The sequence below is a fragment of the Dermacentor silvarum genome, chromosome 1 (genome assembly GCF_013339745.2).
Source record: "Dermacentor silvarum isolate Dsil-2018 chromosome 1, BIME_Dsil_1.4, whole genome shotgun sequence".
In the NCBI taxonomy this organism is placed as follows: domain Eukaryota; kingdom Metazoa; phylum Arthropoda; class Arachnida; order Ixodida; family Ixodidae; genus Dermacentor; species Dermacentor silvarum.
This window is the reverse complement of record NC_051154.1, coordinates 221,174,040-221,192,125: the sequence shown is the minus strand read 5'-3', so window position 1 is coordinate 221,192,125 and position 18,086 is coordinate 221,174,040. Positions and strand designations below refer to the sequence as shown.

General features: G+C 46.2%; 2 protein-coding genes across 2 annotated transcripts in view; both read right to left on the bottom strand.

The window, feature by feature from the left end:
* The window catches only part of LOC119436783 (uncharacterized), a 147,216-nt gene that overhangs the window by 15,545 nt on the left and 113,585 nt on the right, over nucleotides 1–18,086 (bottom strand). The gene's annotated exons all lie outside the window — the stretch shown is intronic.
* LOC119436788 (uncharacterized) lies at nucleotides 9,371–17,353 on the bottom strand. Its single transcript, XM_037703779.2, has 5 exons — nucleotides 17,180–17,353; nucleotides 13,582–13,643; nucleotides 13,300–13,389; nucleotides 11,062–11,088; nucleotides 9,371–9,530 (listed from the first exon to the last, which is right to left on the bottom strand). The coding sequence occupies exons 1-5, from the start codon at nucleotides 17,256–17,258 to the stop codon at nucleotides 9,471–9,473; spliced, it is 318 nt and encodes a 105-aa protein (XP_037559707.1). The 5' UTR covers nucleotides 17,259–17,353; the 3' UTR covers nucleotides 9,371–9,470.

Below are 18,086 nucleotides of genomic sequence, written 5' to 3'. Positions count from 1 at the left end.
AATGGCTCAACACACTCGAAAACTTAGGCAGCGATCACTACATACTGAACATAACGCTACAAACCGGACGCCTACGCAGGCAGATCGGCACAGCCAAAATCACTGACTGGCGAAAAATTAGGGAAGCCCAAGAACAGGACACAGACACAATCACGAACCTGGAAGACTGGTGCGACAACCTCCGTCGACAGAAACATCACCATACAAAGGAAATCGCCAGAACGGAAGAGACCCCAGAAGTGGATCCCCACCTACTACACCTGTGGGACGCCAAACGAGGTCTCACCCGCCGTTGGAAAACACAGAAGTACAACAGGAAACTGAAGACACGCATAGCACAAATAACAGCGGAAGCAGAAGAATATGCCATGCAACTCGCCTCGGCGAACTGGTATCGATTCTGCGACTCCTTCGGTGGCACCCTGGGTACCGCCAAAACGTGGCACATACTCAAAGCCATCCTGGACCCCACCAAAACCAAAGGAGAGGGGCACAAGGCCCTGGAGCGGCTACTACACACCTACCCAGGCAGCCAACAAGACCTCATCGACGCCATCAAGAACAAGTGCTATGGAGATCCAGCTCCCACGCAACCATGTACAACACCATGCATGGGACAACCCAACCCACTTTTGGACGAACCCATCACAGAAAACGAGGTGAGAGCGGCCATCGCAGCCACCACCCGTAACACAGCGGCGGGCACGGACCGTATCACGAACGCCATGATCAGAAACCTTAGCGACAAGTCCATCTCCGCGCTCACGGCCTTTCTCAACCAACACTGGGAACAAGGTACGGTGCCGGCGATGTGGAAACACGCACGCATAATCATGATACCCAAACCGGGGAAGAAATTGGCAATTGAAAATCTGAGACCAATCTCGCTCACATCCTGCCTCGGCAAGGTGTACGAGAAAATCATACACAAGAGACTACAGGGACACTTAGAAGACAACAAGCACCTGCCAGACACCATGTTTGGTTTCCGCGGAGGCTTGTCCACACAAGACGTTTTGCTGCAAATCAAGGAAGAAGTCCTCAGCAACGTTCCCCGCAGCGGCGAACATGCCCTCCTAGCAATCGACATCAAAGGAGCTTTCGACAACGTCAGCCACCAAGGAATCCTAGAAGGGCTCGCCAACACCAATAGCGGTGAGCGAACGTACAAGTACGTTCAGAGCTTCCTAAGCCACCGCACGGCAGAGCTGAAGATTGGGGAGATCCAGACTGCAGTATACCACCCTCCCAACAAGGGCACACCACAAGGAGCAGTCATCTCACCCACGCTCTTCAATGTCGCCATGATCGGCCTCGCAAGAAAACTGCAGGACGTAGAAGGCCTCCGCCACGCCTTCTACGCAGACGACATAACACTCTGGACCACAACAGGGTCCCTTATTGAAAAAGAAGAACGGCTGCAAACTGCAGCTGACCTCATCCAAGAATACGTCAGCCAACGGGGACTACAATGCTCGCCCGAGAAATCTGAACTCATACGAGTCTGGCGAGGCCGGGGTAACCACACAGTCCCCACAGACCCAACACGAAAAATCGAGGTACACCTCAACGGGAGCCTCATACCAGAAACGTCATTGCTCAGGGTGTTGGGCATGTGGCTGCAGTCTAACCAGCGTGCTACACACACCCTTACGCTCCTCAAAACCAGTGTCAAGGCGATATCACGCATGATATCCCGTGTAACATCGAAGAATAGAGGCATGAAGGAAGGGGACACACTCCGACTGGTCAAAAGCCTGGTGGTGAGCAGAATCACATACAGCCTGCCCTACTACCATCTCACACAATCCGAGACGAAACAGGCCGACACGCTCTTGAGGATGGCTTTCAAGACCGCTCTCCGCCTGCCGATGAGTACATCGACTGAGAAATTATTGGCGCTGGGGTTACACAACACCCTCAGCGAACTCACAGAAGCCCTTCACGTCTCACAACAACAGAGACTTGCGCGGACTCACACGGGCCGGCAGGTCCTACAAACTTTGGGCTTCAAAGCCACAACACGAACCCAAGAAACCTGCACGATACCTCGTCACGTCCAGGACAGGTATCACATTGCCCCAATACCACGCAACATGGACCCTAACCTACACTCCGGAAGGAGGAAAGCAAGGGCCCAATACATAGAGAAAACATTCAGGTTCGATACCACGGCCCGTTTTACGGACGCCGCTATGTACGGAACGAATAAAAAGGGCGCAGTGGCAGTGGTATGCGACCGCCGAGGCCACGTCACCTCCAGTGCATCGACCCGCCCCTGCACGATCACGGAAGCGGAAGAACTGGCCATCGCGTTAGCCATCCGCGAAGGTCAACACGCAAAAAAACCACTGACGATCCTCACGGACTCCCAGCAGGCCTGCCGCAACTTCCTACAGGGAAGAATCGCAAGACCTGCGGCACAAGTCCTAGCCCAAATACCTAAGGAGGACACTGACGACAACACCATCATAACCATCATTTGGATACCGGGTCACGCTGCCATCACGGGTAACCTGTATGCCGACAGAGCAGCTCGAGAATTTGCACACAACCGAGCACTCATCACGCCGACTGCAGATGACCCTGACCCAGTTGACCCCGAGTATTCAGCAATCCTGAACTACCACAGAGGGAGTCGCTTGCGATATCCCCCACCCCATCGAATACTAAAGACGGAGGATGCCGCTGCCTGGCGTAGGCTCCAGACAGGCACTTACACGAACCTACACATATTACATCGCCTGCACCCCACAGCCTACAGGGACGAATGCCCGTGGTGTGGGGCCACACCAACCCTATACCACATTACGTGGGAGTGCACGCTACACAACATAGAACACCATGACACGAACACCACGAGGGAGCAATGGGAGGCACTGCTGTCCAGCTCGGCCCTCGACGACCAGCTCAAGCTGATCCAGAGAGCAGAGAAGATGGCAAGAGCCAGCGGAGCCCTGGACTAGGGGCCCCGACCATTAGCGATGCCCCATTGGGGCAAGACAAAACTATATTTGAATTAAAGTTTATCTATCTATCTATCTATCCAGTGCCCCGAGTTATTTATTCGGGCCCATACCCAGTGGCACACCGACAGTGACCCAAGTTGGCGGGAAAGAGTTTAGATACGGACATCATACCGAAAAGTGCGTGAAGTTCCCAAATAATGTTTATCGCATTACTAAAACCAAATTGACGGCACATCCGCCCTGTGGAGATGATACACGACGGTGATGCGATAAGCAATCTTTCTTATGATGGGTCTATAATTGGTGATGATGTGTTTTGTTTGTTATGATTATTATTATGATCTTCATCCGTTTCGGCGGCGCGGCGTTGGCGGGCCGGTCGCCCCCGCCTTTGCTTGAGGGCCTCGTCCGGGTCATCACGCGGTTGCTGAACGCAACCTGCTCATTGGTTGCGCTCAGCGAGAGGGAGTGCTGAGTGAGGGAACGCATTGATAAGCGGCGGCTTTTTTCGGCAGCGGTGACGGCTGCGAACGGATTCAAGGTGAGGCGCCAGCCGCTACGGCCGTTCGCGTTTTCGCTCCGTTGGCCGCTTCGACCAAAGCCGACCGTCTTTGGTGAGACGCTGGCCAGCGTTTGCTAGAAGGCCTCGTGAACGCTGGCTCTCGGCTCGCCACTGCACGTGTTGTTGCTGCCTGCGCTTGCTCTCTGATGAGTCGACGAGGTTGGCAGCGCGCTTTGATCACTTGTTCTGTAGTTCACGCTCATACCTTGATCGGCGGCGCGGCGCGTTTGGAAGCATGCGCGCGTATACCTTGAGCGAAGGCTATAAGGCTGGCCTTGAATCCGGCCTCCGATCCCAGCAGTCAATAAGTGGTAATCGTTCGTCGTAAATGAGCAAACCACCGTGTGATATTGGACCCTGATTAACCAGTGCCAACTTCTCCTAGTACAGTGCTGATAAGTTTAAGAATCAGATAAAGCACGCATTGCCGGCTCTCACACGGTGTGCTAAGAATTCTTGCTTTAAAGTGCACATCATGAAGACCTTTGGCGCATAATTCATGGGTATATCGTGGAGGTCGGAAAAGTCTGCGACAAGGAAAGATGGGTCATATGTTTCACAGCATCCGCTGCAACATTCGTAGACATAAACGTGGCATCTCTCCCAACTTTCCATTTATGGTTGTGAAGATGTGCATGAGCCGGTGTAGATGCACTATATTTCTATTATAATAGAGTGGTTATGTAACTTTCAGAAGAGATTAGCGATGACGTTTCTTCATTGTACGAGAAAGCATCCTTTGTTAAGTATCCGGTTCCATATAAAAATTGATACGCTTTGGAGCAGTGCGAAATGGTAAGATAAGAATTCATTTTGCTCATTTCAGGCGATGCTAGGACACTAGTTTTTCTTTCTTCTACCCATGATGTCTTCATAACTCTGAAGTAAACCGTGTTTTCGGCGACACATTTACTTCTATCTTTTAAGTTGCTTTCAAATTTTACGTTCCCAATAGCCAACCGCAAAAACTCAGGGAGCTTCCGATACGAATATAGATTGCAGTGTTCGTTTAGTTATCCCTGCAATTAATCAATTTCCAATGCACTTCCCTACAGGGGTTTTCTTTGTCTGTCCTATGGAGCAATTGAGATAGATAATTGAATTCCTGAGACTGCAGTCGTCCATTTTTCCATAGAATAGCTTTCTTGAGTATTCCTTACTTTTTGTCACGCAAAGAAGAAATTCCTTGAAATAGTCTCGTTTTGATATTCGAAAAATGCATGACCTAGCCGTTTTTTTTTAGGTGGTTAAGTCCACATATGCTTTCCATTGTTTCTTCTAGTTTCGCAAATTCATAACAAGCTCATTTTTCTCAGCTCAGCGAGATTCTCAGATCTCATAGCGTTGGTGCCGTTTAGTACGGGGCTCACCATCACGGTTTAATGTACCTACCTTGTCGGCCACGTTTCATGTCAGTATATACTTAAGTGTGATGCTAAATACCAGGTTGCATATGGCCTACCTAATTTGCTATGCCTTCAGACTCAGCGACACCGTGAAGACAGATGGAACCGCAGCCATAGCCTCAATGGTATTGTATAACGCTCACTACGTGCGGACGTGGTAAGTTAGTTAACTGTTAATGTCATTTTCTTTTCTTTTTAACAGCGGAGCTGTTTAAGCCGGCCGTAATTTGTGCCGCGAGCTGCCAAACCTTGCCGATCTATGACGTCACTGCGTTGCCTAGCAACCCCATACCAGCTATGCGATAGCTTCGCAAGATTCCGCGCCTAGACACCGCTTTCCAGCGGAGCTGTTTGAGCCTGCTGTAATTTGTGCCGCGAGTCGCAAAATCTCGCCGAGCTATGACGTCCTTGCTTGCAGCGCCATCTTGCCAACACCCGGTGCCCAAATGTCAGTATCGAAAATGATGGGCGCGCGCTACCTATACTTAGAGTCACCAATACAGTTTTTCCTTGTGAATGCTCAAACCTGTGTAAGCCAATTGAGTACAACATTTACAAATCAGTTCGCACGGTGTTCCCTAAGCGGCAAATTGCTTTGTTTTAGTGATTACGCGCACGTGCGTTTCTTCCCGCACGTCGAAGGGCAGAGTAGCTAGCGCCTCTTGCATGCGAGATCTTTTTACACAGATTTCAGTTAGTAAATAAAAATGACATAAATAAGAGAAGTGCTGAAATCTTGCTTTTCTGTCTTTATGCTGCGTATTTAAATTGAATACATACCTATCAACTCGCAATGCTTGGCGCGTTTCTCTGTCTTCTTTTCTGTATCTCCTAGCTAAGAACAATTTTAGGAGTATGCGAAGAGAAAGTTTCACGTGTCCTTGAAGGATTTAAACTCAAGGAGCTTGTACACTATGCATAATGTCAAACTCCGCAAATGACAGCCCTCTGGCCGTCATTGACAGGGAATCAAAGGGTGTCCGGCTCTTCAGCAGACCTCGTTTGTTTGGGTGCAGACTCGGGACAAGTGACCTATTTTTGTGCTGTTAGGGGTAAGTACATATTGTCGAGGGTATAAAAACTCAAAGCAGTGAAGTATTTCTAAAGAAAAATTCTGAAGGTTACTTGGCCGTTATGCTCTGCGCCCCAGTCGCTTCATAGGTTTTGTGAGAACATGCCCGCGGGCAGCAAGCAAATTACCTTGAATATTTTCTTTTTTCGTGCACCACAATCCGTACGATCGGTGAAATGCCAACTTCGGGCTTATTTGATTGATTTAAGGTGATATAGTATAGATCATAAAGTTAGTTGCTTGGTGCAGCGAAAAAAAAAAGAAAAGGTCGACAAGTTAACCGGAGATGGTTCTGATCTTGAACGTGTAGAGCATGGTTAGGGTGTGTCAAAAAATAAATAAAGAATAGATGAACGGTTATACGATCAGATCAAATGCGTCTCACTATCACGGGTGATCGTGCAATTTCCATGACGTAAGACAGCACAGCTGTGTCTTTGAAGCCTTGAGCACGGACGATTCATTTGCTATGATCAGCAAACCTGCTGTCTGCTATACAGTCTTTTAAATTTAGTCACGTGTACTATATATATTGAAAACGATATTTTTTTTGTAACGTTATGTCTAAATTATAGCAGCCACACATTACTTCCAACGCTCGCATGCAAGCAGTAAAACGGTCCAGCAGTTGCACTAAATTTCTTTCTCCGTTAATGAACCGCAAGTATGCCTTGCTCTTGTGCAGATATTATTTCAAAGTGTACACGTAAGGATGCAGGTAGAATTCTCGTACAGCTAACCTTTGCTTCAAGAAGCTTGGTGGATCGATCAGCAGTGTTTCTCAAGGTCCATTATACTTCCTTAGGTGTATTTCTGTCACCCAGATGACGTCACTGAAATAGTGGAGATTGCATACGGAGTTGCGCGAAAATACATGAACAAAAATTTATGCAGATCCCACACACTGTGTTAATCGCTGAAAGCGAAGCTTTCGGTGATATTTGCGTTAATTGACAATGTTTTGCGGTGATGTTCACGGCCTATGGCAGTCGTGATGTGATGTTAAATGTTACCTTGCGCAGACCACTGGTTTGTGTCTACGTATAGTATACAGAACATACCGCGAGACGTTTTTGCTCGAGGCGTTGTTGCACCATTGTTCGTAGCCTGCGAGAAAGTTAGCACTATCATTTTCTCACACGGCGCATCGCATTGTGACTCAAGTGTTGATTTGGTAAACAGCCGATTGCGTGTTGTCGTCTTGACGCTGCCGTGCTTTACTGCGGCTTTGCGTCTGCATGCCCTGCGTCAGTGGTCCACATGGAAAAACTTGCAAGGTGTTTATTTTTCGGAAGGGCAGAATTAAACGTGCGGTATCATACCTTGAATTAAAATTTTCACAGTTTGTCCGCAACTGTTGTTATGTTATAGTATTAGCGTTTCTTTTATAAAAGAGACCTCAAACAAAGCACGCTTTCTGACGGCGCCTTTCCCTTCTCCCGCGATCCTCCCACGTATGCAAGCTGCCACGAGCGAATAGTGGCAAGGCTATTGTTCAGCCGTTTGGTCAGGGCGTTGGCTTTACGCATTCTCTGTCTCCTCTTTCTACCATACTGTCTCCCCTCAAAAGTAAGCGCTGCAGCTTCCGCAATGCTTTTGCGGGGGAGAGGTGCGGTGCTAACGCGTAATTACAACCATCTAGAGGGCATTGTGTTGACGGCCAGGGAGTTCCAGAGGGAATTGTGGCGACGTCCACGAAGTTCTCGCTGGAAAGTGCTCGTCCCTACCCCCGTCCCTACCCGCGTCCCTGCCATGTACATTATACAGGCTCTGAACCACCCCTCTACGCGGCATGCAAGACAGCAGCAGCAGCAGTGGAAAAGTCGAGGCAAGACGAAAAAAAAGCTTCGCTTTAATAGGAACATGTATACCTATATAGGATAGCCCTGTTTGCACAGCTCGGTCGGAAGTCTTGTAATAAGCCAGTTAGCTCAAATGAAGCCATTATTTTAACTGAGGACGCTGCAGCATTCCGACAGTAATATGGTCCTTCTTCTCAAACTAACATTCTTAATCATGTGCCAGTGGGCATTGCACAGTAGCAGCTGGCAAGCCTCTAAAGAAAAGCTGTGTAAAATCGCTATCCTTGTTCAATCGTATTAATTCTGCACGCAGAGTGAAGCTGCATTAAATACTTATAACGCCCCATCGGCCAAATCTGAATTAACCTAATTTAACTCTCCAACGCCTCGGCAGCGTAAATAAGATAAAAGAAAATTTAGGGAAGCCTGATCATTACTTAGGGTTGAACAAAAACTGCACAGCTGTGACTTAATGTACTACTACTCCACAGGCGCATTCCACGGCACGCAAAAAAAAAGATATACAAAAAACTTGTGGTATAAGATTAGCTTCCTATTTCCGGAAATGGTTTGAACGAATCACACAACAGTCGGGTACAACTTAAGAAGACACGAGAGACCTCGCCCAGATGAGCGAAGCGCAGCAGCCGATTTCCTCTGCGACTAAAGAAATAGTCCCGCTGACGCGACTCGCCCCGGCTTCAACCGCGGGCTGCATGCTCTCCGCCAGCGGGGACACCGGCCATCCGGCTCATGACGCAAGCCTTTAGTGCGCGCCCATCGGTGGAGGCTCGTATGCATCCGCCTTTGAGGGAGCAAATGTCGCTGGCTTCTAAAGTTGTACCCGACTATAGCAGTAGCATCAAATTAGTAGAGAGCTATACGGAGTAAGGATAGTAGTTTTATCCGCTGTACAAACTTGGACATGCAGCAGCACCGGCAACACACAGCACTGTTGTCGACGCCGTCGGCGTTTTGCCCGCGTTCGCACAAAATGCGTGCGGCGTTGGTGACTGTTGCCGGAGCCTCTGATATAAATAGGCACTTGGTGCCGCAGCTAAACGTCGCCTCCCTTCCCTTCCCCCCCCCCCCCCCCCCACGGCCTTTCGTGCGTCATAAGAAGGCGCGTTTGCTCTACATATATGGTGATTGTAAAGGAGGAAAGAGACGCCTACTTCTGCAGCCATTAATGGAGCACGGCACAGAACGCGCGTTTGTTCTCCGCCGTGCGTTCACTCCCCGTGAAAGCGCGCGTCCCTCGCGCCCTTTCACTCGCACATACAGCGTTCGGCGGCGCGCGGCGACGATTTCATCTCCATTGACGTCATACGGAACCTCACGGCGACGGCGACGGCAACGGCGACGGCGAAATTGCTTCTTTCGTGCTTGAAATTAAAGATGAAAAGTACTGTTAAATAAGCATGATGTGTTACGTTTGTGGTTTAGGAGAGCCATAGAGCGAAGCGTACTCAAGAGTAATTTTTTGAAGAGTATTAGCATTTTTCTTCTTATTATGGAATAAATGGCGGCTAAAAGGCATAGCACCTCATGGTGTCCGGTATTGTGTTTTTTGTGCCTGTTTTATTTGCGCGACAATGACTCCACCATGTGGACTGCCGAATTCTTTGTCTTCGGTTTCGTTGGTTATGGAGAAGCACTTCAACTTTGCACTGGCTTGCAATGAGCGTAGGCGCTTCTGACAGAACCAGCTACTCGATCCTGAAAAAAACAGAAAGAAAGCATGTGTAACTTCGCGTACATAAAACACCTGTCAGTCAGCATTCAACGCTTTCTGCACGATAGCATGGTAGTAGTGGATCGCTCCGCAATCCAATTTGAAACAAACATACAATAATTATTATGTTCGTCTCGGTGTACTTCCGAGTTCATTTTCCACACCTTGCATTTAGCACTGTCGATGATACACGTTGTATGATTTAATGTTGGCTTTCATACTCTTATTTTGTACTTTCATATTTTTATAGTGCTTGTTTTTTTATTTTAGCCTGACTTATGCGATTTATTTCTCTGTTTAAGGTATATGTATGTATATGTATATATATATATATATATATATATATAAACTTTACTACGTATTGTAGAACCGAGAAGTAGCCGGTACCGTACTTGTGCGCCGGCACCTCCTTCTATCATGTCAATAACAAAAAAAAAGTTTGTAATGCCATAAAGACAGCCGTGCTTTTTTAAAATATTTTGGCAGTAGAAAGATACGATAAACATTTAATGCACACAGAACAACGTTATCACACAGCAGTCAAAACAACACAATGACATTACAAAGGAACTATCGAAGCAGCACTGCGAATAATATGGCATAACATAGCGAAATTATAACAACTGCTCAAAACGAGAATGGGACCCCCAATAAATCACACATACACAGCGCCAGTATAAATGATGAACGCACTTATAATCAAGCATATATATATGCGTTATAAACGCCCAACAATGACACTCTGTTAAAAAAATTTCTTTAACGCAATTTAAGCGGGACTTTTGCATGAGTCTTGTTGACCACGGGCCCAGTAATTTCTTTAAACTGAGTAATATATGGTCTATCATTCAATACAAATTAAGTCGGTGTCTTTATGTGTCATAATGTAGACATACTAGAGGAAGGTGATACGGTTCTTCGTCAACAAAGCCACAATAAGACTGGGAAATTTCACATACCCATGTCTTTGCAAGATAAGTTTTGTGTAGGTGGTGCCAAGCCGTAATCGACAAATAAAGGTTTATTCTTGTTGTTGTTATTATATGGTCGTATAACATGTGTACTTTTTATTTCTGTTTGTTGATGTTTCTGTTTATTGATATCCGCGCCTTGTTCTGTGTAACACTTACCATATGCTTCGTGCCCATACTTCCAGAAATTTCACTCAATGTTATTTTTGAACGCTTTATGTTATATAATGAAAATATTTCTTGTACCCAGCCAAATGTGGTGGACTCATAACCGGCTGTGTATTTTATACCAATTCTCGCGTGCGCCAGTACCAAGATCAGCAGGTTGTTCCTGGGCACGATAACAAAGTTGACTGAGTGCTTCACAGATTGATTGATTGATTGATTGATTGATTGATTGATTAGCATTGTCATGGTGGCTGTTTAAACATGAAAGTGACGGTAACGTTTCAGTTGGAAAGACTTAAATACTCAAGGCTATTCATTAGACCTATGCAAAGCATCTTCTAGAGCAAAACAGACGTGTGCTATAGCATGTACTCACCGAGAACACTGTCGTCAGCAGCGCGCCCTAAATGAGAGAAAACATAGAGTTAATTCTAATGCTTTCACTGGGCATCCTAAAAGCAAGATATGAATACCGCTTGCTTTCTCTTCAAACGAAAGCTACCAGATAAATGACTGTGCCTTATGACACCTCCTATGCCTTCTGCCTCATCGACGAAGCCATTCCCTGATAACGCAGGACACGCAGTTTTCTTAGTTTTTTGTTTATTATTGAGATGATTAGCAAGGAGATGCAAGCACCAGAGTATCATGTCGGCAACTGCTTGTCACATGAGAAATGTGGAAATATAAGGCATAAGAAACACATCATAAAATGTCGCAAACACAGAACACACAAGACGTCACAAGAGAAAGAACACACAACCTAAGATGCCAGAAACACTACAATTACTCAAAGCACAAAATGTCAAAAGAGAGAAGGAAATGAAGGACAGAAAGGTCTGCTTGAAAAAATAGGACCCGGAAACAATCCATCCTCAAGAGAATAAAAATTTGGTCATATTTATAGCGGACAAGTAGTTCCTCTCGTGCATGCTCCATATCAAATTCATAATAGAAAAATGAGAAAACTTGCCCAAACAAAGTTTAGCCACAGCGAATAAAAACAAATATTATTATTTTGTTAAAGAAATGTATTTCGAGTAAAATTAGTACATCTAACTAGGCATTCTGTGGCAGTACCATTGTAGGCGGCACAATTTACTACAACTACTTTTTTTCCCTGGCAGAATAACACCACTGTCCTCTCCAGCCACTATTACATCGTTTTATTCACGCATAAAATGAAAACCTAATTCTGAGGTTTTACGTGCCAAATTCATGATCTTATTTTGGGGCACGCCATAAGGGGGGACTTGGATTTAATTCTTTAAAATGCACCGAAATATAAGTACACGAGTGTTTTTGCCCTTCGCCCCCAACAAAATACGGCCGTCGAGGCGGGAATCAAACCTGCGACTTTAAGCTCAACAGCGCAACGTCATAGCCACTGGGCTACTGCGGTGAGTAGTTACGCACAACGACTGGTGAATACGAGCCACAAGTTCTCAAACTCAAGATTTTGAAAGCTTCTGCAGCAAAATATATTTGTCACCGCATCGTCACATCCTGCCATCTGATTGGTCTTTCACCGAAAATACCACAAAACTCAAACATAGAATGCATAATTCACTCCAGTCAACTTTATGTGTCGCACGTGGTTGGGCCTCAAATTTACAAATGCATATTCATTCCTAATAGGAATGGCCGAAAGTGCGGCGTGCAATTTGTGCGGGGGCGATGAGACTCTATAGAGCACCTTCTGTGCTAGTGCCCGTCCTTTGACGTTCAAAGATGCGCTCTACAAGCTATACTCAGCCTGTTAGATAATAGAGCGCCCTCGGAGGAAAAGATCTTGGGACGATGACCTATGCATTCTTGCATGCAAAAGGCCACAAAAGCCCTTCTGCACTTTTTGAAGGCTATTGGACGGTACTAACGCTTGTGACAGCGGACATTCCTCTGCGAATGGTTTCACAATAACTGACCCTTCATTATTTTTCTTCTCTTTCCTTCTTATCTATTCTTCCCGCTTTCCTCCTCCCCAAGTGTAAGACAGCCAACTGGGCACGTCCTTGGTTACCCTCCCCAACTTTCCCTCGTCGTTTCTCTCTTTCCCTCTTAAAAGACGAGGACATAATTATACCCAGGTTATGATATTAAATAGTAGCTTCAGCACTCTTTATGTGAAAGTGTGCCTGGCTTTCCACACCTGTTTATGACACTGAGCCCAAGGGTTGTTCACGGGTTTGTGTTCGGTTCCCAGGAGCTTTCTTATATAACAAATTATTTAGTACGAATAACAATGGTTCGTTCTTACATAAAAAAAAAGGATTGCTTCAACCTGAACAGGCCTTCAGTGTAAACTGAGTTGCTTCAATTAGGCTATTTTTGTTTGTTTTTCTCATGAATAATGAACAGAATAGTCAGCATCAACACCAGCATCAGGATCAACTCCAGAGGTGTTGATGCTGTTTATCGAACCAGTGGTATTGATGCTAACAAATCCGGGGCTAGAAACAGATGACCACTTTCGGCATCTGTCACACAGGTATGATTCGCACATCGCATAAACGAAAATCAACAAGCACCAAGCGTATCATTTTGTAATGAAGCTGAATATAAGTTAACAAGCAAAAATATTACGATCCCTCGAGTTTGAGCAATAAGCACTTACGAAGTCCACTTGAGCCTCGCACTGCTTCTTAAAAATGGCATACACACTGTCCGTCTTGTCGCCGATGACCTCCTTTACTGTTGCCTTGAACTGCGTAGATAGTCGCGCTTTAGAAAACTGCACATGGTAATAGTCAAAGAAGTCGTTTAAACAATACGACATCAATGAACATGGCCTCGGATACGCAAAGGAGAGGGAAAATTGTCTATTATTTTTTGTACGCTTATTTGTCAATTCTTCCATTCACTTAAAAGAATCAATGGCTGAAGGAGTCATTCGTACCTCTGGGTCGACGTGGTCTCCCATGCACTTCAAAAATACCTTGAAATCTTCGTTGCTCAAAGCTATGAAGCAATGAAAAAAAAAATGAAAGAAAGAACAGTAAGACAGGCCTGTCCCATAACATAATAATTCTAATGCAGCCAAGGAACCCGTTCGTACAGCCACGTTTTAAATATCAGGGGCATTCAGTGCAGTACACAGCGAGTGCAGTTATTTTGGAACGAACAAGTTAAGGACCGCGCACAAAGCGATGGAACGAAAAAAGTCGCAGTTTCGCCCGAAAGGCGGAGCATCTATTTTGGGATAGCAAATTAGTAGACAGCTATACTGCGATAATAGTCTTATAAGCCCCATAAACTTGTAAACATTCGCTTACTAACTAAATTAGCAAGCATGGTGTCACGCGTGCACGAGCAAACATCACACATTTCACTTGATGACCGCGCACAATCGGTGTCAAAACGCTATACTGAGAGAGCGCGGCAGCAGCAGCAAACGAATTGACCTTCGAGCTGTCTTTCGCTTAAACGCAAACTAAGCCGCGAGAACACAGCACACACTAAGTTATCAGCACTCGGCGCACTCTGTCCTCATCAAAGATCGCATTCAAGATAGGGCCCACGCGGCCTCGCCATACGCAGTCGCCGCCAGAGTAGAACGCCACCCCCCCCCCTCCCCCGGTGCCTTCCGCGCGATTAAAGACAGCGCGCTACGGCCCCGCTTTCCTCCCTCCCTTTGCACGTGCGAGATTCAGCCACCATCATCGGCTCAAGCTCGCACGTACAGCATACGGCGCGCGGTGACCATGTTATCACACTCGGACTTTATAAGGAACATCACGACAACGCCACTGCCGACGGCGACGACGATGATGATGACGGAAATGTGCCTGGAGTGTCCATTATATTTGCTCTCGCAATAAAACGTTAGGAGTAACGTTAAGAGACAGGAAGAGAGCGGTGTGGATCAGAGAGCAAACAGGAATAGCCGAAATTCTAGTTGACTTTAAGAAAAAAAAATGGAGCTGGGCATGGTATGTAATGCGTAGAGTAGATAACCGGTGGACCATTTACAGGCCAGTTACAGAATGGGCATTAAGAGAAAGTCGATGACAGCAGAAAATTTGGTGGGGTGATGAAATTAGGAAATTTACAGGAACAAGTTGGAATCAGCTAGCGCAAGAGAGGGGTAATTTTAGATCGCTGGAAGAGGCCTTCGTCCTGCAGTGTACATAAAAAATTATCTGATGATGATGATTATGATACGCTACGCTGTGGATACGCTACGCTATTGTGTTTTGCGTACGAACAACAGGTACGACTAGTTCACGGCAGAAAGAGTTCGCATTATTATTCCTCATGCTGAAATTAACTCTTGAATAATACAAGCGGATGCAGGGTTAAAAAACAACAACTGGTAACAGCTAGTTACCTCAAACAACAGAAGGATATGTAATCATGTAAGCAGTATTACTCGAAACAGAGATATGAAGCCTAGAAACACCAAAACAGTTATAATGCCGGCATAGTGCAGGAGTTTAAGGAGAGTCAGAAAGGATAGACGGGAGGAAGTATAATGTGTAATGGTGAGAAGACAAACAACATAAATTGGAGGTAATGAGATGATATCCATTATACTAGCATGCACACTGAGGTACGTGACGTCGATAACGGCCTGAAGCTTACTCTAGTTTGTTTCAAAGAGCACGGTAATGGCATTAATGTCATCGACATGATATTAATGCCAATAGAAGTGCCGATGTCGATAGAAGTGTCGATAGAAGGTCGATAGAAATGTCGAAAAAACACCTCCTGAGAGCAGTCTTTCAAGCATACTGGACATTATCATTTCTTGTACACTAAACGAAGGCATGTGCCAAATGCAGAGCTATATCGTTTTCGACCTCAAGAGCAACGACCTTGATGGTTCAATTAAATGTTTTCTCTCTCTCTCTCTATCTTGTTTTCAACTAAGCAGGTAACATTAAAGCCACTCAATGTCTAAATGTAGCGCCAACCACTTCCCTCCTCCTCCGTTCCACGGTACCGCTCGGCGCGGCCAGCGCGATCTCGACAGTGGCGCCGCCCATGTCGAGCCTGCCGTAGCAGACGACGGCTAACGCGCTACCATAGGAAATCCGCGGAAAGCTTCATTCGAGCCCTGCGGAGAAGTTCTTGAGGCGAGATTTTGATTAGTTAGTAACTGGCCTTAATAACACCGTTTTTGGAAGCTGCAACGCGATGATACCAGACGGCGCATTACCAAGTGTGCAGCAAGCTTTTGCGCTCACTGGATGGTAAACAAAAAAAGCCTTTTGCCCACGCCTTGTCAGTTGCGGCAACTGAAAACGCAGCAGCACGCCGTCACAATGAAGTTCTTGTCCCTAACACTTTTGATCCATTTGCGCGTACAGCACTTTCGACGCACAGGTCCGAGAATGGCGGTCAGAGTGCGCTGGAAAGAGAAAAATATACAAAAGCGCAACGCGTGCTTCCACGTGACACGGATTGCCCAATGGGGGAGCGGAGGAGGCTGAGGCGACCGGAGGCGGCGAGGAGGAAATGCCGGGGCGAGTGCGGTGGCGGCAAGATCTAAGAATGGCGCTACTTTTGGAAGATTTAGGGGCTTTAGGTAACATAAGACTGTGTCAACATGAGACACACTGAAGAGACGAGCTTGGTGCATGGGTGATATTCCGATGGTTTTACAATATTGACACATGTGCTTGTTTATCTTTCTCGGGTGATCGCGTTTCACCGCCTAACAAATATTATCGCTCAACGCAAAATGGGCCTGCATGTATCGGAAGTTTCTCGAATGTTATCGATGGTTCTATCCGCTGTCTGTTGTCAACATACCTTGTCTAATCTAATTGCATGAATGCGCGACGCGAATTGTGTAGTACTTTCTGGAAAACTCGCGGGCACCAGCAATTACTCTGGGGCCTTCGATGACTCATGTATAAAAGCCGACGCGCTTGATCCGTTGATCAGATTTTCCACGATCACCGACTGTGTTCGCCGCTATCGTTGTGTTTCGAACGTAACTTATTCTTGTGAGCACAGGATCGCCCAAAAAAATGTCAGCTTAGTCATTTACAGTTTTGCGACTGTTTTCTTCACCATCACTACTACGTGACAATATCTATGTGAGCACATGGACGTAATAAATGAAGGACTGTGAAGCAAATTGTGCTTATGAATGCTATACTCACAGGTACAAAATGTTGCATTCGTTCATGAAAGACGTTTGCTTATAAGCTAAGAAATTAAAAAGCTCGTTCACTTTGCAACCTATTATCACGAAGGTTAATGTCTTTCAAATCGGGTAAACGCTCAAGCCTACCACCCCATTTAATTTTGCTCTTTGTTTCGCAGAAGTCATCTCCTGGACGATCTCGGAAATGAACTGAAAAAAAAAACTCGTCAGACGAAAACAAAACGCCATGAGTGTCTGCCGATGAGGCATAGTAACTCACTTTTCAGAAACTCGGGGCAAACTCGAACGCATTCGCCCAGATATCTAGTTACAGACACGTAATTACAGTAATAATAATAAACTGAATGGGAAGAATAATAATAAGAGGCAAGCATCTCACAGCACAGCTCGCTTCCACCAGCAGCCTCAGCAAATAAAGCTCCGGCCAGGATGACTCCACACAGAAGCAACACCTTCATCTTCTTGGCGACTTGAATTGTTCTCTACGAGAAACAAACGGGAAGAAAGTCAAACTAGCTAGGATTCGCGCAAAGGTTCGGGCAAGAGACGGCTAAGTAGACATAGATTGTTTGCCCCGGTGAATTTGGTTATATACCCAAGCGCTCTCTTGCGAGTGTCCTTGGCCAGTACAAAAAACACCCAGTCAGTCTTGACACTTCCGAACGCGCCTACTTTATTTCTTGTCTTTTCGCCTCTGAAGTTTAGTACTTGCGCCACTCCACGCCATGCCTACGTGTGCACACAGCAAAATTTAAAAAATACGGAGATTGCAAAACTGTCATGTGTCTTTAGGCCAAGAGCAGCCGCACAGTCGTGTAACAAGAAGCTTCCACACTACGTGTACCTTGAGTGACGCTGCCTTCTTATGTTCTGCGTTTGTGCGTGCCTCAATCTGATCGCGTACCTTTGACCAAATGTCACTGCCACGTTCCGCTCGCACGGCATTGCGTGTCGCAACTTGACCCCCCTTCCCCCTTTCTTTAACGTCATCGCTGAAGCTTGTTGGAGGGGACGGCTTCGTGCCGTCACAATCGCTTGTCGCGCTGTTCGCTGCGCTGGCGCAATGATCCTGTCAATGTCAGCCAGCCTGCGCTTCTCTAAGCGAACTTCCTCAACCCTAAGACATGAAAATTTTGCTGCAACGTGCTTGCTTCCTTCTGCAAACTCACCCCCTTAGATTACCAGTGCTAATCAGTTGAAGATATGTGCCCTTTGTGCAGCAACAAAAATTTTATTGTAATCGAAAAAGGACACATCGTGACACTAGTGGCAGTTAACAGTTTGAA